The 22,818-nt window shown below is 33.3% G+C and overlaps 3 protein-coding genes and 1 long non-coding RNA gene across 5 annotated transcripts; 2 read left to right on the forward strand and 2 right to left on the reverse strand.

The window, feature by feature from the left end:
• Positions 1–2,149: 2,149 nt before the first annotated feature.
• LOC116338915 (insulin-like growth factor-binding protein complex acid labile subunit) lies at positions 2,150–9,213 on the forward strand. The gene is made up of 4 exons (XM_031764479.1): positions 2,150–3,017; positions 6,086–7,103; positions 7,175–7,373; positions 7,473–9,213. Exons 1-4 carry the CDS (start codon positions 2,713–2,715, stop codon positions 8,336–8,338), a joined length of 2,388 nt encoding a protein of 795 aa, XP_031620339.1. The 5' UTR covers positions 2,150–2,712; the 3' UTR covers positions 8,339–9,213.
• Positions 9,214–9,626: 413 nt separating this feature from the next.
• Positions 9,627–15,009, reverse strand: LOC116338914 (large proline-rich protein BAG6). Of its 2 annotated transcripts, none has more exons than XM_031764478.1 (14): positions 14,831–15,009; positions 14,204–14,295; positions 13,898–14,015; positions 13,602–13,801; positions 13,398–13,523; positions 13,142–13,303; positions 12,770–13,068; positions 12,566–12,695; positions 12,067–12,475; positions 11,779–11,970; positions 11,043–11,692; positions 10,657–10,957; positions 10,238–10,587; positions 9,627–10,147 (listed from the first exon to the last, which is right to left on the reverse strand). In XM_031764478.1, the coding sequence occupies exons 2-14, from the start codon at positions 14,267–14,269 to the stop codon at positions 9,785–9,787; spliced, it is 3,366 nt and encodes a 1,121-aa protein (XP_031620338.1). In that variant the 5' UTR covers positions 14,270–14,295; positions 14,831–15,009; the 3' UTR covers positions 9,627–9,784. The 2 variants fall into 2 exon arrangements, with proteins under 2 accessions (XP_031620338.1, XP_031620337.1); XM_031764477.1 differs by having other exon boundaries at positions 11,043–11,698; positions 14,831–15,008.
• Positions 15,010–15,640: 631 nt separating this feature from the next.
• On the forward strand, positions 15,641–17,048 carry LOC116338682 (solute carrier family 22 member 6-like). Its single transcript, XM_031764093.1, has 5 exons — positions 15,641–15,750; positions 15,817–16,054; positions 16,125–16,231; positions 16,303–16,428; positions 16,518–17,048. Exons 1-5 carry the CDS (start codon positions 15,641–15,643, stop codon positions 16,651–16,653), a joined length of 717 nt encoding a protein of 238 aa, XP_031619953.1. The 3' UTR covers positions 16,654–17,048.
• Positions 17,049–18,692: 1,644 nt separating this feature from the next.
• Positions 18,693–19,994, reverse strand: LOC116338822. The gene is made up of 4 exons (XR_004200927.1): positions 19,886–19,994; positions 19,646–19,803; positions 19,224–19,400; positions 18,693–19,146 (listed from the first exon to the last, which is right to left on the reverse strand). It is a non-coding gene; the product is annotated as an uncharacterized LOC116338822 (long non-coding RNA).
• Positions 19,995–22,818: the final 2,824 nt, after the last annotated feature.

The following is a 22,818-nucleotide window of genomic DNA, read 5'->3' on the forward strand; positions in this document are numbered from 1 at the left end:
AATGCAATGCGAGAAAAATGACACTCTGTATACATATAAATTGTTCTAACGTCCATTAGTCGATTTCATGAGGTCCATGCGTAATAATGTGATCGTTTTCGTCGACATATAAAGAGACGATAAAAAGAGAGATTAGTTTTTCTATGTGGCCTTTCTTGTACGCAGCACAAATTAATGAGTATATTTTATTCATTTTTCGCTTGCCGGTGAAATGTGGCTGGCATTTTAATTATGACTCTACAAAATGATACAATTTGATTTACTAAATGTTTATATTTGTCCTCGCTGAAATGATTAAGATAAACTGCATTTTTCCTTTTGTTTCGTGAAAGATCGTTTCAGTAATTCATAAATAAGACCAATTGAATGAGTCTTTTCTCAGTTGATTTTTTTCTTCTTGTTCTTGTCGTTGTTGATGATGTATTTATTTTGTTGTAATATTTGCTCATCAAGTTTTTTGTTGTCTACTTGGACTTTTGGATTTCAATGAAACAAAATAGTACAATAAGCGAAGAGGAGGAAAGAAAGAAGACGCAAAGAAATTATATTGCGCAAAAGAGATTGATAGTGGCGCCTAGCCTGAGACATTCAGTTGGCATAATAATAATAATGACTCTCATTTTACAGTTTTTGTGAATATCCAATAATGTGGTTAAACATGTCAAGTTGCCATATATTTGTGACACTGAATGTATTTATTATTTGTTTCTTGGCCAATCTTCCTCTTGGTGAGTCGATGGACTGTAATTTTATTTCTCTTGACTCATTTGTATGATGCTCTCTGTTTTTGCTCCCGCTATATTCCAAGACTTTTCTCATCATAAATTGTTCTTCATTTCGCTGCATGCTCTCGCTCCCTCTCTCTCTCTTTCTGTATTTTTTCATCGAAGCGCATATTAAATACTGCCCGTTTTCGTTTTTCATCAACAAACGAATGGGATATCAACAAACACAATTCGAAAAAGAAAATAAAATGACTTCATAGAAGAAATGTTTTGATGTCATATTAACGGATTCATTTTATACATTCCAATGATATACCTATCTATTTTTAAAGAAGCCACATTGTTGTTTTATAATTGAAAAATGTCTGCTTTTTTTATAAATTAAAAAATGCGAATAGCTGGCGCTCACATTCCAAGGATGCTATACTTTGTTCTTGTGAATCCTTCTTTCTGAAACCGTTATATGTATTGACAATGTGGCGCTATGCGTTCAAGCTGCATATATAATGTGAGAAGAATAATGTTGATTGTTCTCGTAATGTTTGTGCTCATAAAACACGAAGAAATTTTTATTTTATGTATCGATGAAATTGATTCAAGCAAATAACGGTACATTATTAAAACATGATGCAAACAATATTGAAACACAGCAATAGAAAAAAATAATGTCTTCTTGTCATTAATCATGTGAACGCAAGTCAACATTGGATCGGAAAAGAAATTGTATTTAAATCGAATTTTCATTGTTTGTTGACGTAGGCATGTTGCGTAGGATTTTTGATTTACAATGCTCTTTTCTTCAATTTCGGCTCATTTTTTCCGCATTTTTCCCAAATTTTTTTTAGCAAATATTTATCATCTGTATTTCCTTCTTTAATGAGTTCAAAAAACAGTGCGTGAAAATAAGTGAAACGAATTAATGATATAACATCATCAATGGGGGCTAGAATGGGGGGAAGACTACAACTTTAAATAATTAAATGGACAACAACAAACATTGGAAAAACCCTGGATGTTTTATTTCAATTGAAGATCGTGCAAATGTATCTAACTATACAGTTCCTGCATGTGTGACTGTGCCTCTTTATAGTTTGGTTATGTTTATTACATGAAGAGAGCACATCAGATCTAATGGTTTCACTTATCTTCGTTACGTACGAACGAACGAAATATGAAAAAAAAAAAAAATGATTGGAAAGTTCTAAGACGGGATTTTTACTATCGGCTATTGGTGGTGGTAATGTACTGATTTAGTAACTGCAAATGCTGTTGTTGTTATTGTCGCCTTAACCAGAAGAAAATATTTTTCGTCTCGAACGTTATTACAGATGAGCCCGAACCGAATGTATGTGTGTACTGTACGATGTGTCGTATGTATTACACACTCTTCGTATTATATCCCAATGGAAATACAGTATCAATATTTAGTCAGTTCGTGAACACGTCGTGATGTAGACACATTCAAAGGAGAATTCTTTTACTTAATATTTAATTTGAGTGATTTTTTAGTCAGTCTCCGTTAATTGTTAGATGCTTTTCTATTCTCAGTCAGAAATGTCGATACAAATTGGTGTGATCGGATAATAAAGATTGCGCAGAATTCCAAGAAAAAGCCAAAAAAATAAAGTCAAACAAGTTTTTATTTTTTCAATTAAATTTTTATGAAGTTTTAAACGATTATTTAATTTTTTTTTTATTATCATTTGAGAATTATTTGTATTTTGTGTGTTATTTAAATGAAGATCACCGTATTTGGTTCGAAAAAGAGATCTGGTGTTTTGAAAGAACATAATTTTCGTGAAATACTTGATACAGAATGAAAACGAAAATAAATTCTATCGATTAAAAAAAAATATTTAAAATTGACTTAAAAAAAATATCAAATTTTAACGAACAACACGACGCAACGACAAAACGGATTTCATGAAATCGGAATAACAATTATTTAATTATAAAATCGACGAAAAAAAATCGAATTTAACGAAATATGGGATCATTGGTGTACACACTGGTGTCGATGGTTCAAGTGGCATCCCTTCATTGTTCCATGCGACCGGAAATTTCGCCTTGTTCGTGCGCACCCCATGAGACATACAACAACACCATACATGTTACATGCGAAGGATTGACCTCCTTCAATCAAGTATTTGACTCTTTGCAAAATAAATTTAGCAACAAAGATAATATCTGGTTAAAGATCACCAAGTCACAGCTTGATGATTTGGAGACAAGGAATTTCAAGGATATGAATATGAACATCACAAAATTATTTCTCAACTACGATGACTTAAGGTAATCCACACATAAATTTCACACATTTTCTCTTTTGCAGCATTATTGTCATTTAAATCGTCCGATATATTCAATAAATACTTCAAGCATCATTTCCAAACGATTATGCTAATATAATCTTAGTGCGCATTGGCTATTGTTACTGTCGCTATTGGTGTTGATTCTCTTTTGAACTTTATACTTGGAATTATTAATACTTGATAAGTGTTATCATCTATGATGTGCAACTATGTTATGGTTGACTTCAGTTTTCTAAAAAAGGTTAAGTGAAGAAACTCTTGCGAACAGGCATTGTTGTTCACACTGCAAGTGCATATTCAAGACAAACTATCGATAGTTTTTACAATTCAATTACAACCTGTGGTATGAATATGTAAACGGATTTGATGTTACAATATATAAATTCTGATATAATTGCACATCTGTCATGACAATGCGTTATTTGAACTATGACAAAAGCAAATAAAAAAAAAAAATTAAAAACAAAACAACATCAAAACAATTTTAAACCTAGGCTTAAAATTGAACACACACACAGAGACACACATCTTAGTTAATTAAATCATTTTCATTCATTGTCGATGCAATGAAGTTTCGTTGACCAGAAGTGGTCAGTTTTATTTGCGTAACAAATTTTGGCGCCACACGAAATACACACACACATACATTCACACACGAACATATGTTGTCTGATAAAATGTCTGCTTTTATTTATTTATGAAAATAATAATTAACATTCAAAAAAATAACGTCCATGTACGTTTGTTGGAAAATATTTATATTTTTTTGAACTATGTTTGCAATGAATTTTTGCATAAAAATAATTACAGTCTGATGAGATGCTTGATTAAGAGGGAAAAAAGCAAGTAAAAATCTATATTTGATTCAGTGCAAATATTCGTTCGCACAATCAGTTCAAATGAACATATTATTTCATCACACACGAACGCAAATATGTACGTATATTGAACATTAACCACAGACGCACACCGCTGTCTCTTTAATGGTACATAGCTTAAATGGGGATCAATTGTTGTCAACGAGGTCATAGATCAAATAGGTCGTGTGACAAATTATATTTATATATCTATATACGATATACCTATCAATATGTATATATGTGTACGATATAATATTTCAAACTACATATTGATAGCGCACCTATAACTCTTTTGCTTTTACGTATGTACAGTGAGATAATATTCAATACTGTTATAGATATACAGATATATGAATATTTGCTCATATAAAAATCTCTTCATACTATCAAGTTCATTTATTATTGACGTTTGATTTTCGAACAATATTCTCATTATGAGTCAATTGACAGCTGACTGTGCATTGGATGTTCGATTATGGTTGTGTGTCCTTCATCCACCAGCACCAGCGCGATGAAATCGTTCTTTGCCGAAATAATTAAATTTCCAACCATTTCAATGGGGTTCTATGCTTTTTGCTATTAAGCGACCATCCTTAGTTTCTGCGGCTCATTACACATTGTTTTGTTTGTAATTTTGAATATTTTGATCTGTTGCAATATCCCTTCGCCACAAAGTCACGGTGATGAAATATAAATTGTGTGCGACTTTAGCTTTAATCATGACTTCATGCAAAAACATGCAAACAACACAGACAAACAAGCACCCATACACAGCGTGATCTCTGTTTATTTGACAAATAAACATCATACGCGTAATTGCGTGTGTCCAATAAACTAAATAGTAAATATCGAGAAAATAAAATCTATTGTTTATTTCCTTCGACTGAATGAGTCCTCTTTACTTTGCATCTGTGACACCTAAGAGAAAAAAAAGGAGTACACACTGAATGTGTGAATAATTTCGTTTTGATTTGTTACATACCAATTCATGTTGTTTATTTATTCAATGCATTTAAGAATTAAATCAATTACATATGCCTGCTGCGAATGGTTTATATATTTTCAGTTTGCCAAGTCTTGTCCGCTGCTTAAATACATTAATTGTTTATTCTTCATCGAATATGATCTGTGGTGGCATTTGGTTTCCCTATAATTAATTTGTGTGTGTGTGTGCGTGTTTTTTTTCGCTCTCACTTCAGTTTTGTACATAAACAATGTAGATTTTCTTAATTGAATCCAAAAGAAAACAAAAGGAGATAATTCAAAATGATTTCAAATCGATTGCATGTGTTGTACCGTTTTATGTGATAGATTTGTAAACGGATGCTGGTTGCGAGCAATGTGTAGTGTCCGTAGACTGAGAGTGTGTGACCTAAGCAATCAAATGGCGTCTAGAATGGTGACTTGTCGGGCGACACTTTTTTTTTGTATTCAAATTTGTTATTATTGCTCTCAGCTCAGTGCTAGATAATTGATTATTCTTTATCGCTTATCAGCTATGTACAAATACACACACACACACATACACACTTTCGAACAGTGTATTCATTTTTCCATATTTCATTTTTTTTAATAGTAGATTTTTTCTACTATTTTCATCACTACAAACATGTGTAGCCCAGTTTTCGATTATTTCATTCAGAATCGTAATAATGAAAGTATGACGTTACAAATATTTTAAACTAATTCAAATATTAGACGTTTATGTGAAGAGGGAGAAAAAATGAAGAATACTTTTGTTTTTGTATCAATCATCTAAAATGTACGTCATATAGAGACAGTATTTTACAAATTAATTCACATTTCTAGGAATTGAATTTTCTGGGAATAGGTATTCCGAATCAAATTGATGCCATAATTCGCCGAACAATAATTGCATTATTGGGTACTAGCCAATGAGTAGAATTATTTTATGATCTTGAAAATATTTAAATGTAAACGACCCGATGCTGACTTTATTACTCAAATAATTTGATACACATGTCGATGGATTGATAAAGCAAAATAACACGTTGAATAGAATTAAGGAAGTGTCATGATTCATGACTCACTTTTTGCGTTTCAATCGATTGCAATGATTTGCAATATACATTATAGATAATATTAGTTTTAATTAAACAGCATTAATGTATACGTTTAATCAATTTATTTTTTTAAAAAAATGTCCTTTTTTCTTTCTAAATTTTAGAACACTTCCAGAGTCATCATTTCGAAATTTGAGCAATTTGGGTTACTTTAGTTTATCCGATAATCATTTGGAAGAGATACCGCGACACATATTTGCGCATATGCCAAAGATCGTCACGATGGATCTGGGACATGGACGTATAAAAACAATATTCAGCGATGATTTTCGAAATTTGAATGAAATTCGATATTTGATTTTGGTCAACAATAACCTAAAGCTTCTCGAAAAAGAGTCGATTCCAAAAACGGTGAGATTTTTACATTTGGGCCGAAATAATTTAACATCTTTAAATGGAACATTACGCGATATTGAATGCATGGACGTTTTATTTTTAAATGAAAACAATTTGGAAACTCTGGATGGTGAATTGCCCATAAAATCAACATCATTTAAATCATTGGTTGCTCATCATAATAAATTGCAAAATCTACCACAAGATTTAACGAAATTTTTGTATTTAGACGCAATGTATGTATCCGATAACGAATTGAAAAGCTTAAATGGTGTATTTAAAAATGCTTCATATATTCAAACATTGTCGGCTCACAACAATAAAATTGATCACTTAGCTAACGATGAATTTCTCTACACAATGGATTTACAAGAGCTTGATTTGGCCAACAATTTTATTCGAAATCTGAACAATTCGTTGCTGTCATTGAAAAAAATGCGTATCTGTAACTTTTCACGGAATCACATTGAGGAAATTTCACTGAACGAATTTCGTGGCTTGACCGAACTACAAGTGGTCGATTTATCACACAATCATATCGAAAGATTGAGCGGTCGCTTGGAGAATGTCGTTGATCAAGATCTTTATTTCATCGAATTGCGTCTGGATCACAATCTCTTGAAGACATTGGACGGTGCTACGTTAAATCTGAATCGATTAAAGACACTCGATTTATCATATAACAAACTGAAATGGATATCCCAGAACGATTTGATCGGTTTAGATGATTTGGAATCATTGGACATTTCACACAACTATTTGCAGACACTGGAAGACACATCTATGGTATAAAAGTTTTATCTTGTTTTTTCTTCTTTACAATAATCTTTTTACTTAATTTTGTTGATAATTAATAGGCATTCCTTCCGAAATTGGAGAGACTATATTGCTCATATAATAATATATCTAAACTGGAGCGCGATTTTCATGGTTTGCCTGGCTTATGCTTTGCTGATCTATCAAATAATCATATAACACACATATCTCCGGAGCTTGTTGCTAAAACACATTGCAATAGCCATGGAGTTATCAACAAATTGGAGATATTGCTACAAGGTTTGTGTCATGACACTTTTTACGTTCAATGTGTTCAAATAAATGATATTGTTGTTGTTGTTTTTGTTTGTTTTTTTTTTTTTTCAAACTTAAAATTAGAAAATCCAATTCTGTGCATGGACGAACTGTCAAAGTTATTCGCATTGATGGAAGTTCAGGAAACGCGATTGTTGGGCATTGCACATTGTATCGTTCCAAAAGAAGAAGAATTTCCAATTATTGAATCGGTTTTCGTTCCGCCAAATGAAGAATTGCTAACGCCAGAATTGACGCCCGAATTAACTCCCGAATTAACACCAGAAAATGACAATATTAATGAACAAAATCCAGAACCATCCATATTACATAAATCGCCAGAACAAACGCCAGAACATATGAGAGATGAGACACAGATTAACAGCGATAAAAAACATGTGATACCCGCTAGTGATGTGCCGTCCTTGATTTTGTCTTCACTCAAAAATGCAGCATCTGCAACAAGTGAAGAGCCGATCAAAGAAACGTTAGTAACAACAACTGAAATCGTTGCTCCAAATCCCGACGAGAATAATGTTGACATCGTTGTTACTCATGTGGAAAGTTCAAATGATTCGATTGAATCGAATACCGTGAACAAAGCAACCGAACCAGCTACAGAACCATTAAATGCTGTAAATGACACCGATTCCAGTTCAGTGAATCTAAATAATAAATTGGAAAATATGACAGTATTAGAGTCACCCGACCTCAAATCATCTATACCACAAACTACAGAGTTTTTAGAAACATCCGTGCCATCTACATCACCATCACCATCAATAGCTGAAATTGTTTTGGGTGAAATGGAATCAAATTCGGTTTCAAAAAGCCCAGAATCAGATAACTACATATATGAAACATTTTCGCAGGTCAATATTGATACGTCACTTCAACGAAATGAGCACTTAGTTCTATCGGAACCACCAGAAATACCAAATACCGAATGATGCCGTTTCTGCTACATAGACCATTTCAAATGAAATATATATAATTAAAAATAAAAATTCATGTTAAAAAAAATAGAAACTAGATTAAAACAAAACAAACTGATTAATATTCTTTTCAACGGAAATGTAATTATTAGATTTTATGTACAGAGTGTAAATTTAGATCAAGCTGTACTATTTATTTAATATTGATGACGCTGATGCTGCAACTGATCATATGCAGGTGGTTCGTGTTGCGTGCAAGAGGATTGGATTGGATGAAAACAAAAACTAAAGAAAATCATATTCAATCACCGTTATTCAGACTTTGGCTCAAAATTGTTCAATCAACGTTGTTGTGTGTGCCACAAATTCTTCAGTTGCAGATGAACAGCAGCTATCAATAGAAGTAAAAAATCAATTTTTGCTCTAATACTTTGTTGCTACTGAATTCTCTACAGTGACATAGCACTTGTTAGCCATTCGTTTCACGAGCCAAGTGAAAATTTTAATATTTCGAGTCAAAAAATCCTCAAGAACATTGCCAAGAGGAGCTGCTTTTCAATCGTTCCCAATTTGGTCCAAAATGTTTAAACGTACAACCTCACGATGAAGAAAACTTGGAAGCACCAAGTACGTCGATAACGATTTTTTCTTGTGTTAGGAGTTTTTAAGTTGCGTTTTAGAAAGAATTCCCATATAATCACTATGTTGTATCGCTGAACAATTAGTTGAAAATTAATTACAATATTTTAATATTTAACAACATTGAACCGAAATTTACGATCAACAAATAAATGGGTAAAGTTTTCTCTTTCTCTTTCTCTCTTGTCCTTGTTCCTTGTTGAATGTATTGAAACTTAAATAAATCGCTGAGTGGGCCAAATGCAAATTATCGTATATGTACAATTATTTCATAGTTGGTAGTAATAATGATGCATGAAAATCTGAAAAATTTAAAAAAATACAACCTAAGAAAGACGGTTTTATTGTTGCTAAATATTTTTGCATTTAATTTGTTGCGGTTCACATTTCGTTGGTCTTAATCTTTAGTTTTAAATTTTAAATGTTCTATTTTTTCGAATTAAGTTAACGAAATAAATCAATCAATTGTCCCTTTTTTTGCTTTATGCATTTGCAAATTAATAATTTGTTGCGAATTTTCACAAGAATTTAAAACGATAAACAAATTTCTATATCATAAATATTTTATATGATAAAGTAGTTAAATTTCGTCCGCTGATAAAGCCACTGCCTGAATGAGGTTAGCGACCACCAAGGAATGGTGTTGCTATCGTTTTTTTATTTGTTTTTTTTTTTTTTTTTTTTTTTTTTGTTTTTTTGTTAATTTTCATCGTTTTAATAGTATTTGGTAATAGTTGTGAGATTTGTCATCTAATGTTGTCAGTTTCATTATTGAAGTGGATTATTCTTGTCAGCGGACTTAAATCAGACATTATATTATTCCTATTTATTTTTATTAATCCATTTGGAACAGTTTGGAAAACGTTCGGGCGTGAAATTGGTGTCGGTTCGAATTCGATTTTGAACATGACTTAAAATGGCCGTTTCGTATGATCCGTATGGCTCGTTAATGTGTTGATTTGTGGAAATAGCATCGTCTATTGAAGCTGCTGTACTTGCAACGGATGCCGATGATGTAGATGCACCGCTCGAACCATGTGATATGCGTGATTGCAACACGTGACGCACTGATTGAGGCAAAATGTTATTTGGCTCAGCTGCTGCTGGTTTTGAGTTGTTTATTAATTTGCGACGTTTTGATGACATTCCCGAAAGATATGCATCACTGAATGGTCTTTGTGGGCTCTGTGGATTCGGAAAATTTATTTTTTTACAAAAAAAGACGTTATTTTATTGAAAATTGTTTAATTAATTTGAGTATGATTCAATAAGTACCTGCCGTCGTTGACGTGATATATCACGTGTAATGATTGGTAACCAAGGAGCTGGAAAATTACTGTGCCAACTTTCTGAACCGAATGTAATTGTGGGCAATGGTTCGACATCTTCGGCTGGTTCATTTGCTTCGGCGTTCATTGTTTCGTTGTTTGTTTCATCATCGGCATCTGTTTCCATTAAATCGCCTGGACGTTGATCTGTTGGCGTCGGTGGTGGCGGTCGACGAATGACCAAAAACTCAATCACATCTATTGAATCCAATCGAATATCTTGGAATCGGCGTAAAATTTCATCATTTATATGGCGCCGTAACCACTGCAAGGCGACCCGTGACGTATCTTCATTTGCTATAGATGAACAAAAATGCAATTGATTGAAAACGAAGGACACTAACAAATCAGATTTAATTAAATTACCAGCGCTTGCAAATATACTTGTGAAGATGGCTTCGACCACATTTTTCAGATAGTCTTGAGCACTGGGGCGGCCAATTGAATGCAACAAAATTACAATGAATTTTTTCGAAAATTCGGAAATTTCATGCAGCATCTGAGTACCAAACTCAACTGATTCATCATCTCGAATTAAACGGATCATAACTGGCAATGTTCGACGCATTAAATTTTCAATTGAAGCTCTTGCATCATAGTCGGGAATGCTCAATTCCGGCAACATCAAAAAGAATTGATTCAAAAGTGAAATCACATGGTTTACCGCCTTCAAAAAAAGAAAATTAAATAAAATTTGTAATTTTACAAATACACAGGAAAGAGAGAGAGAGAGAATATTTTGATCTAATTACCAGTGCAACATTTTCTTCGCTCGGACTTGAGTTTAACGATAGTTTCACCATCAAAAATTCACGCAGTTCACTTCGAATGCGATTCAATGTTGTTGGGGTGGGTGATACATTGACCAAATCGCGGATCTGCAATTGAATTTCATTCGAACCAAATATTGGGATGACTGTATTCAATTGGGAATCGTTCAAACTATTTGATGACAATGATGCATTTGATGGTGCCGATGTTTGTAGAGGCGTTGTGGGTGCACTAGACACAGCTGCTGGTGCTGCAGTCGATCGTTGTTGCAATTGGTTTTGTAGGTGATTGCTAAGGAAATTTGCAAATCGAACCGAATTCGGAACAGAACGTTGAATATGAACTTGTGGTGTGCGTTGAATGTTTATACGATTGGCGCGTGGTTGTGGTTGTTGTTGCGACTGTTGCTGGGATTGTCGTTGTTGTTGCTGTTGTTGTTGCTGCTGATTTTCTGGCTCGTGAATATGATGACTATTGCACGGTAAGTAACGGTCGAATGACGAGAGTTGCATTGCTGGTCGCAAATTTCGAATTTGACCAACTGGTATACCAGTGGTGGCATGTGGTCGTGCAGTAGACCGTGTTTGAGTTGAGGTTGTTGGATGCGTAGCTGTTGTTACTCTGAATTGGCTGCCTTCTGGAGCCGAAAAAAATAGTATGTTAATTTGTTATAGAGGCTCAATGAATGCCAGCATCGTGATATGAAAATTGAATTACCTGTTTCGGAATTGGTGTTTGTCGTTGTTGAACTTGTTGAATTTGCTGACTGTTGTTGTTGTGGTTGAATCTCAATCTGTGATTCAAATCCAACGGGTGTATTTTGATTGATTTCAACATGAACATCTGCATTTGCAGGCACCGAATCCATAACGGCTTGAATCAAACGTGCCACTGGAAATTGAGTTGCAGCTGTAAAAATAAATTAAAACGAATCGAAATCAAACAATGAAGAAAATCAAACCGACACTTGTCTGTTTGATTTGAAAAAAAAAAATCATTTGCTACCTGAGCGCAATGATTGCGAAATGGTATCGCTGGATACGTTGGTTCGACGTGTTGCAGTTGATTCGGTTACAGCAGCCCCATCATTTGTATTTTGCGAAGCATTATTGTTGGCCGTAGCGTTGTTATTGTTGTTATTATTAGTATTATTATTGTTGTTGTTATTTGTGTTATTGTTTCCATTTGCATCAGTTCGGCGTGGTATATGATGAATCATGCTCGGTATGGCGAAACCAGAGCTAACAAAAGCAGATTGTTCGACCAATATTGGGCGACAACATAGATGTCTTGGTGTATTTGATGATAAATCTAACATCAAATCACTGATGGCATGTTGAGCATGCGAAAAGTAATGAAGAGCTTCAGAAACACGATCAAAGATACGCTGTGCACTTTCGCGTGCGCTTGTATCCTAAAAAAAAGAAAGAAAAAGAATCATATATCGTTTATGGAAAGCCATTTCTTGATTATTCACAAAAAACACAATAGTTTTAAATCCTACATTTTCTTCAAACGTCGGTTCATTTTGTAAAATATCGTAGTACTGTTGTATAAATGGTTCAAGGCGCGTTTGAACTGTACGCATCTGTTGAACAACTTCAGCTAATGTTTGTGGGCTAGTTGTTTGTTGCCTACAATAATGAAAGTAAGCATAGGACAAATGTAAAAAAAGCTATCTTTTTTCAAATATGAAAAAGTCGCTTACGAATTTGAAGAAGCCTCATCGCTTGAATCACTCGTGTTTTGATCAGATGATCGAGTTTGATTGGTGGAAGTCGAACTTGAGGAGCTCGTTGTTGAATTGGACGATGTACTACTCGACGATGCTGATTGGGAATTTGTGCCATTCGGATTTTGACTAACGCCAATAACACGGACTGTTGGATTACCCAGTGTTGCTGCATTCATTTCAATAGCAGGCGCTGCAGTTGCGCCGAAAACTAACGGAATTGTTGCCTGCGTGGTTCCGTTAACAGAGTCAACTGTTATATTTGGCAAACCATTCTAAATGCAAGAAAATAACATTGTTGATTTTGAAAGAATTCATATTTTTCTCTTTATGTCTTGTATTTGTTACCTGTTGGAAGGCAGCTGAAACAGCTCCTTGGAATAGTTGAACAACATTTTGAACATCTTGTTGCGGCACATCAGGATCGCTTACGGCTGATATGCCAACTTCAAATACTGTCGATTCCATTGTTTGTTGGGCCAAAATGTCCATGTCAGTATTATTTAAACCCTGCAACACACAAAAAAACAGACACCATTTTATTTATTCATTCGACGGGTGACGAAACCACCAAAATGTGGCCAATTTTACAAATGACACATACCCGTTCAGGATTTTCCAGGTAATTGGCTATATTGTTAACACAATTCAACATGTGTCGAGCCACAGTGATTCTGTTCATGCACAATGTTGATGATGGATTCATTGAATGTGTAATTGATTGTGTGGTCTTGAATGGGAAAAAATTTAAAAATTGAAAAACCGTTGAATTCATGAAAAATCGTTTATTTGTGATTGATTTACTTACACCACTATTTGTATTCATGGGAATTGCCATTGCGCCCAGGACGGTACCATCCAAAACATGGATGAATGGCACATTATTTCGGCCACCGTCAGTATTACGATGACGATCAGTTGAAGCGGATTCTGTATTACTACTGCTGCTGGCTCGCGTTGTACCAGGTGGTGGACGCTGAACCAAATGTATAACCTTTCCATTAACATCTAGAGGAAGGAAATGTTCAAATTGCCATCAATCATTTGTGTGATGTAAATACACGGGTCATAACGATAATAAAAATACGTGTAATAAAAACTCACTGTAATCGCTTAATGGATGATCATCGTTCATGACTCGTCCACAATAAATAAGCCGTTGCAGATCAATTTCCACATTGGTCTTTTCATGAATACGCTCTTTGAGTTGTCTAACAGTAATCTATTTGTGTGAAAACATTTGCACAAAAATTGTTAGTCAATCGACTCTTTTATGATCATATTTGAAGTTTGTGTAAAGAATTTTCAACGTTTTTGTTGTTTTTGGTTCATTTGCTTGGCATTATATATAAGAGTATTTTGTTTGTGTATAGAAAATTCGAGAAATAAACAGAATGAATAAAAACTTACGTCATCTTCAACCGAGAATTCATGATCCTGTGAATCCAATGTTTTCACTCGTAAATTTATCACCATATTGAAAAAATGTTCTGCGAATCCACCTTAAAATAAAGTGTATACAAATTCATATTAGACTTAGTACATAAAATGAAAATCAATCAAACGAACTTGAAAACATAACCAAAAATGAATTTTCTCTCTTGCCTTCTATATTTCACACAATAACATGCAAATTTTTATAGAAAACATGACAAGAAAATAAAATTAATGAAATTTCAATTCAGACGAATCAAGTTTTTCATAATTATTCATAATCGCATTCATTTGGCTTTGATTACATTAAACATACAAAACTCAATTTGAATATGGAATGTGCACAGCAAACGAGAAGAAAAATTTACAAATCGAAAACAAATTGACAATGTATATCTAGACGCCTTTTTTATTTCAAAATGTCTCCAATAATTTCGTGTGCACGGACATAAATAAGATTCTTTTTTTTAAATATATATATATTCACAAATACACCACAAATCGTGTATCGTGAACATACACAGTTACATAGATGATAGAATTAGAGCGAGCGAGATAGAGATGAAAATGGAGAGAGAGAGAAATTTTGAATGGATTACTTACACTATATCGAGCTAAATAAAATGTTTAAAGTTGAAAATGACTCTGTCTTTTTGATTGATGTATCCTATCTACGAAAAACTTTTGTTATATATTGATACCGTTGCCAAATAACAAATTTAAGGGAAGAAATTAATTTTCTTGTATGGTGTCAGTCCAGACACAAAAAATTACAATGAAAGACCTCTATTCTAAATAGAATGCGTTTGCTGTCAAAATGAGAAAGTATGGCGACGTTCATCACAAAACTGAATTGAAAAGTGCGTCTAATGACATTTACGTAAGGGCTATTCGAAATTGATTTGAAGGTGTACGGTCGGTTAAATCGTACTAAACTATTTTATTTGCAATATTCTTTTTTTTCTATCGATTTTCAATTGAAAATGCATAAAAATAAGGTGAAAATAAAATATTTTTGGAAATAATTTTGATTATAATTGATCTGGATGGAATATTCCCATATTTCAAATGAGCAAATGTCATCATAATTTTATTGCAGGACATTTATGAATGAATTGGAGGATGTGTAAACGGAAAAGTTTATAATCCAGATCGTATAAATTGAAAAGGTTAGAAAGCACGAGTCTCAAATGATTTCGCATCCAAATATCATTCATTCATTTCAGCACAGACTTTTTATGTTCTACGGATCATTCGTTTGATATCAACGTTTATGGAATTAATCATATTTAATCTGAAACTTAAACAATAATAAATGATCCAAATTCATGATAAATTGAATTTTAAAGTGAACTCAACTCGTAGTCAGTTATTGAATCTTCAGCGAGATTTGAATCATTTTTCAAGTAAAAAATGGCAAACTCACCACGAAAAGAAGTGAATGAAGAAAAAAATGATGTCCAATTTATTCTTAACGACATCGGTGGTGCATTTGGTAAATTTCAAATCTATAACTATTTAATGTAAAGTGGACTCTACATCTTCGACTCTGTAAACGATTCCATTGATTTTAATTTATTTTCAATTAGGTGCAAAATAAGCGAATGTGATCAATCAGAAAAATTAACGTTTCAACCCGATTGGTTATTATGCTCGACACCATTTAAAAATGGACATCCGGATAGTTGTCATCGATATGGAACCGTTTATGATAAAGACCCAAATGGCAGCAGTTGTGATGTCAATTCATTCAATCGCTCGATCATTACGAATTGTGCCAACGGATCGATGATATTCAGCACTGATGAACTTTCCATTGTCAATGAGGTTCTTTCAATCACAACAATTACATTTATATTATTCATATTAAATGGGCCGATATGTTTTTTTTCTATAGTTTAATTTGTTTTGTGATGAAAATCGATGGGAAATCGCAATGGTCGGAACTTTTAGTTCAGTGGGAAGACTTATCTTCTTGCCGATTATAGGATATCTTAGCGACCGGTAAATTAAGCGAATATTGATGACAATGAACTTTCGTCCATATTGAATGTTTGTTTTTTTTTTTTCATTAGAATTGGACGAAAATATGCACTTATTTCTTCAACACTAGTCAGCTCCGTTGTAAAAGTGCTTAAAAGTTTTTCCCTTAGCTACAATTTATTTGTGGTTCTGGAAATGTTGAACGCCGGTATTAATGGGTATTTAAAAAAAAAATCTTTACGAAAAGAATAAGAAATTCATATTTTGTTTTTTCTTATTATTATTAATTCTTTTCTACTGATTTTAGCGCCATTTACCCAACTGCGCTAATTTGTGGAATGAAGTATGCAACAACTGAATACAGCACTCTTGTGAATTGTCTTATTTTTTTTTTATCCGCTCGGTCAAATTGTCACCGCACTGATCGCTTCATATCTCCATGATTACAAATGGTTACTTCGTGTAATAAGTGCTTTTGGTTTTGTAACATTCCCGTATATCTGGATACTGCCCGAAAGTTTGCGATGGTTAATGGCAAATCGAAAATATGATCGAACCATCAAAACGATCTAGCATGCGGCTAAAGTGAATGGTGTAACTGTTTCACCAGAGACATATCAAATAGTCGCAATGAAATGTGAAAACGAAAATGATGATGAAGCAACAAATTCAGATAGTTCCGGATCGTTCATCGATATCATTTCGAGTTTTAGTTTGCTTACATGTCTAATTATACTTGCATGTCTTTGGATTTGTTGTGTTTTTGTAACATACGGTGTATCGATTATTTCGGTTTCCATGCAAAGTGATAAGTATATAAATTTTATGGTTGTTTCATTTGGTGGCATTCCTGGTCTTTTGCTCACATATCTAATGTTGAAGTACATGAGCAGACGATGGCCGGAAATCCGACAATATTGTTGATACTCTTCTTTGAAGAAAAACTCTTCGTAAATCATGCATTTACTTATCTTTATGTTTACACAAACGAATTATGGCCAACAGTTTTAAAACATCGAATAATGGGTATAAACCATTTTGTAAAAAATTGAGAGTTGATTGATTTATTTGTTTTTAAGGTTTTTGCTCGATGATTGGACGAATTGGAATGCTATTAGCGCCGCTTGTACCATTGCTGGTATGAATAAATGAAGAATTCATTGACACCGCTCCGTAAGATTTAATTGATTTATTTTATCTCATTTATAACGTAGATAACCGTGATGGAAATGTTACCAACTTATCTATTCAGCGGTTTTGCATCCTCATCGGCCGTTATGATAGTTTTCTTGCCTGAAATGTTCAAGCAAAAAAAGCTACCCGATTCAATTAATGATATTAAAATTTTCAAACATTTAAAATAGCCTTTGATACAATGAATCAATTTATCTATTAACAAATTGTGTGTCGATTTTCTATTTGCACTCTAATTAGCTACCATAAAATAATAATAATAATAATAGTTTGTTGACACATAAAAGAGACAAATCGGTACAATTATCACTCTGTTTTATCATCGCTTGAGTGTTGATGAAACTGATGTTATACTATTAATTTGAAGAGAATGCAAATGAATTCTTTGCATTTCAAAGAAAACAAATGCTATGATTTTTCTCAGCTGTGATTATTTCATGGTACATTTTTATTTTTTATTTTTTAACGCAGTAATTTTGTTTTTGTTCGTATGTTTCACAGAACGACCTCCACACGAAAAGCGACTCATTTATTTTATAAACAATATTGGCTCCACCTTCAAGACACTCTTATTTGTTATCAAGATAATAAACATCTCCAGAAGGGAAAAACAACAATTTTTTGTTAACTTTCTTTTTCTTTCGATTTCGTGCACATTATTCAATGCCATATCAACGAATTCTTGCCCCTGTTATGTGGATGCGTGCCGATTCGTCGACGACTGGAAACCGAACATTCCCCTTTCTTTCGTAAGCGCCAAATCATGCGCTTTTATTCACTTTCTCGTGTACCATCGTCATTACTTCGCCCAAACCAATTCAGTTGATGTTTGCGATTCTGCCGATGCTGACGACAAACACACATTGCGCGACAACATTAACATTTCATTTGTACAATATCTTTTCATATTCGTCTACGCTCTGATTTAACATTTAAGTTTTGACAAGAATACAAAAAAAAAATAGAACCGGACAACAAGCAGTCTCCGACACCTCTAACCAATGGTTAGATATTTTTCATTTTTTTTACCTCATTTTATTTTATTCGATTTTCATGAGAAATTGTGATACAATATTTAATGCGATTGCAGATGAATGCGTAAGTCAATTGGCTTCAAATTGGTTGTTGATTGCTCTTGTGGTGCATGTGTGATGCAACACTGAAGCTATGGTACCATGTTTGCCGTCAGAGTAAATGGAAAGAAATGAAGAATGAAATTGTGTTTTCGATACAAAATTAAATAAGACGAAGATTTTTTTATGATCTCGAACAATTTTATTTCCTTGGATATGAATAGTTTCTTTTTATTATATCAAATCTCATTTGTAATCTATCTTACAAGGCCAATTCTCAGGTTTAATCAGAAATATCTATTTATCTTCTTATGAGAGAAACGCCAACATTGCAGTAGAAATCTTCGTGCTATTTTATGTTATCGATGTTATGAAGAGGGGGACGAATTGGTTTTTGTCTTACATTTATGGTGCGGTTGAAACCATGCGCTTGTTAAAACTTAACAAATGATTGAGTTTTCATTATACGCTTCAGCAGAATTGTCTATATATATAGATTTTTATTGTGTCCGCTTGTATTGTATTGACAATAGTCATACTAGTTTTTATCCCCTTCGACATATATGATTTATAGCAGTAACGAAATATGATTTGCTATGGGAGCGCGCAGAAAAAAAAAGATATGTGAGACCCATTTTACCAAATATAAAGTTGAACGATGAGAATAATCTATTTAGAAACGAAATGAATTTCGATACAATCAACTTAGTTGTAATCACATTTCACATCATAAACTTATAATGTACCACCGAATAAATTGATGTAGTACACTATCTCCACGGTTCGTCAAGACATTCACTGTTCAACTTTGTCAGCGGATGATATTGCTTGAAATGACCTCGTCCATTATGGATTGCTGTATTCCAAAAGCTGATTGCATTCGAATTTTCGCCATACAATTTAAAGTTGTTATTCGCAATTGTCTGGTAAATTATAATTTATTTATTTTTTATTTGAGAAGAAGAAAAAAAAACATTACTTTTGGATGGATACCATGTAAAACTCATTTAAATATATGAAATACCTGAGAATGAATGTGAGAAATGACAAAAAAATATTGCACTGGAATGCAACCACTCCATATAAATATGTAGTTTGAAATTTGTTTGTCAAGTTTCACCCTCGTTGTCGGTCATTTATATTTGGAATGACATATGCATTCACCTACCTGCCGATCATTATCCTTACCGCCTCTTCTGCCAAATTGGTCCGAATATTCGGTATTTTCACCGATAACAGTGCTCTGCTTCTCACATTCTCGTGCACATAATTCACTGAGCATTTGATTAAAAAGTTTTTCTTTTACATATCGTTTACGAGTAATGGCTAAAAATAGAGAATCGAAATGAAATGGCACAATGAAAAATGTTGATTCAATAGACGACAAACAAGGAAAAATGATTCAAACTTTTTATAATCTCTGGAACGTCGGAACTCATTACTATAACTTGTTTGATCCACACACCAAAAAAAAAGTACGATCACAGCTCAAGCCTTAACTCAAAACTTTTAAATACAATGAATATCAACAGAACTATCGAATAAACACCGTACGTTGGCTATAGCAACCAAGTGTATTCGTTCAATACTTTTCATTGAATTCGTTTAGTTTCAAAAATTGAATAGATAATAGGAAATGTTTATCACTTTAATTTTTTTTGATAGAAATTGAATCGACGTTCATTCGTTACGCAATTTATCAGAATACCTTTAAATCGACCAAAATTTTACGTCTTTGTTATTCTTATTTATTTTTGTAGTAATATTGATTTTTTTTCTTCTTTAGAATGAAAATCTGCCCTAATACATATGAGCACGTAAAGTCAATAAATTTCGGCGGTAAAGTGCAAAAAGGCAAAAAACAAAAAAACGATTTCAATGAAGAAAACTTACGAATTTCAACAGTGATTCTGTTAGCATGAGAGAAAACAAAAACATCCATAACTGTGAATGGAAAAGTGCAATCGCTGATACACAAACAATTACAATGTGAAAACAAGAAGATGAATCAAAGTCGTTAAAGGAAAAAACGGTGCGAAAAGTGGGTAAAAAGTTTGTACTTTGAACTCTGAAGTGAAGAAAATTAAGTGCCAAGTACAACAAACGAAGTAAATTTGTATCACAAATAAGAAATGTAGAGAACATACAGCATACACACACACACGAACGGATATCAATAAGAATGAGCCAACAAGGCAAGTGACAAAAAAAAAATCGAAAAGAAATGAACAATCAAGAAAAATGGAATGCAGTTGTTCACTTGAATAGTTTAATCATGTCCAATGCTGAAAGAGGATTTTCTTTTTCGTTCTCGCTTTTTTCTTACTTGTGTGTATATGTCGTTCCTTTTCTATTATCGCTAATGCGATCAAACTCTTAAAGGGGAATTTTACGAAAAAGAAACGATTAGTTGAAAGTTGAGTTGTGATGTTGTGAATGTATGCGAATAGCTTGGCGAACAAACAAAAAAAAAAAAAAAATTCAAACGTCGAGGGTGGAAAATGCGTTGTAAATGGAATCATGTTGGTCGTTGATACGGCAATTCACTAAGAAGAAAGAAGATGTGTTTTCAATCGTTGAACATTTATTTGTATGTACTACGTGAGTACATTGATAATGGAATCAGTGATAAAAGCTAAATCATTCTTTGTTGTTTTTAATTTGAAGCCGATAAGCATTAGATATTAAGTTTATGTTCAAAAACGATTCAATTCAATTGTTCAATTTTTCGAAGCAGATACATACACATGCACACACCAAAGCAAATATAAACATCGTACAGAAAAATCACAACAAAATGACGATATTTATGTGAAATAGATTCCTCGTTGCCATGTGCATATAAGACCACTTTGTTGTGCTTTTGCTTGCAGCAAAAATCATCAACAACCAACACATGCCAAGCAAAACCGTAGACACGTTGAACATTTCCATCCGACCTGAATGCACATCGACATGGCAAAAACTGCACAAACTGTTGAAGCTAAGATGTACAATCTTTTAAACTTTTGTTTTGCAAATTATGCAAGCATTGATTACGGAGGGCATGAAGGCGAATGCACACACAAACATATACACAAAATGGAGAAGAAAATGTTGAGTCTGGAAGGAAAATCTATGTCAAATTACGTGCAATGTTGAATGGCAAAAACGTCTGTTTTGAAACGTAAAAGGCGACAGAAGACAAACACGTTACAGATTCCAAAGCGTTTGAAATGGAGAAGCGATGTTAAATTTGCATGCCGAGCATATAAATCGCATTTATTGGTACATTTCATTCCGTACACTAAATATAAAAGCCTGTCGCTGTAAGCAATCAACATGGCAATATAAAATACAAAGCCATCTTGTGTTTGTACATCAAGTGATTTTCCTCACCAGTAATCATATCCCATGAGTACAATTTTCCCCAACGATTCTACGACAATTAACAATTGAACGATTTTACACAAATATTCTTCAATCACTAAAATTGAAAATTCAATCATTCAATTGCTTTTGCAAAAACAACTGACCCCGACACAACAAACTTCAATAAACCAATCAACTATTCTATTTTAAATACTGTGTGTCTGTTTGTCTGTGTGTTGAGAAAAAATAAATATTTATGCAAACGAAAAAGGAAGCACATCCCATGTGATTTGATTGTTATTATTTACAATTTTTCTCAATTTCCATTCCATTGGTGTGCATTTATTCGTTGAGAATATGGTGTTAATCTACGAAAATTCACTTAAAACATTCAATGTGTGTGTGTGTGTGTGTGTGTTTTTTTTTCGAAAGAGAGAAATTTTGTGTTTTATTTTAAGCAAAAATGAAGCACTATGCGATTGTACATGTAAAAATTTAATGGCACTTAATTTAAATTGCACGAACATTTTTTAACACTTAGCGTGCGATCATATGGTTTTTCTTTCATTTGTTCTCTGATTTATTTTAACGTGGGCATAGAGTAAGGGGTGGTAAGGAATCGAAATTTGGATGGTAATAAATGGAAAAGCTTCACATTCCACAAATTCGCACAGGAGATGAGAAAAGCATTACACAATTATAGGCTCATATGCTGTTGTTTATGGTAATCAATGATAATGGCAATATAATATGAATATGAACAATTTTCCCACTTCGTTTTTCTCTCCCCCACATCACACAGTTGAAAAAGTTATAGTATGTCATGAGCATGAATGTGTTAAAAGCAAATATCAAATACCAAAAAGTTGACGAAGGAAAAGATTGTGCACGCAAAAAATTTACGATCACTTCTGTACGAAATGTGCACATCGATGTCATAAACAATTGATTAAAAACCAATGCCATTCGCCGTTTTGAAGCACACACACA

The sequence above is a fragment of the Contarinia nasturtii genome, unplaced genomic scaffold (genome assembly GCF_009176525.2).
Source record: "Contarinia nasturtii isolate CC-2019 unplaced genomic scaffold, AAFC_CNas_1.1 Cnas_scaffold_414, whole genome shotgun sequence".
NCBI lineage: Eukaryota > Metazoa > Arthropoda > Insecta > Diptera > Cecidomyiidae > Contarinia > Contarinia nasturtii.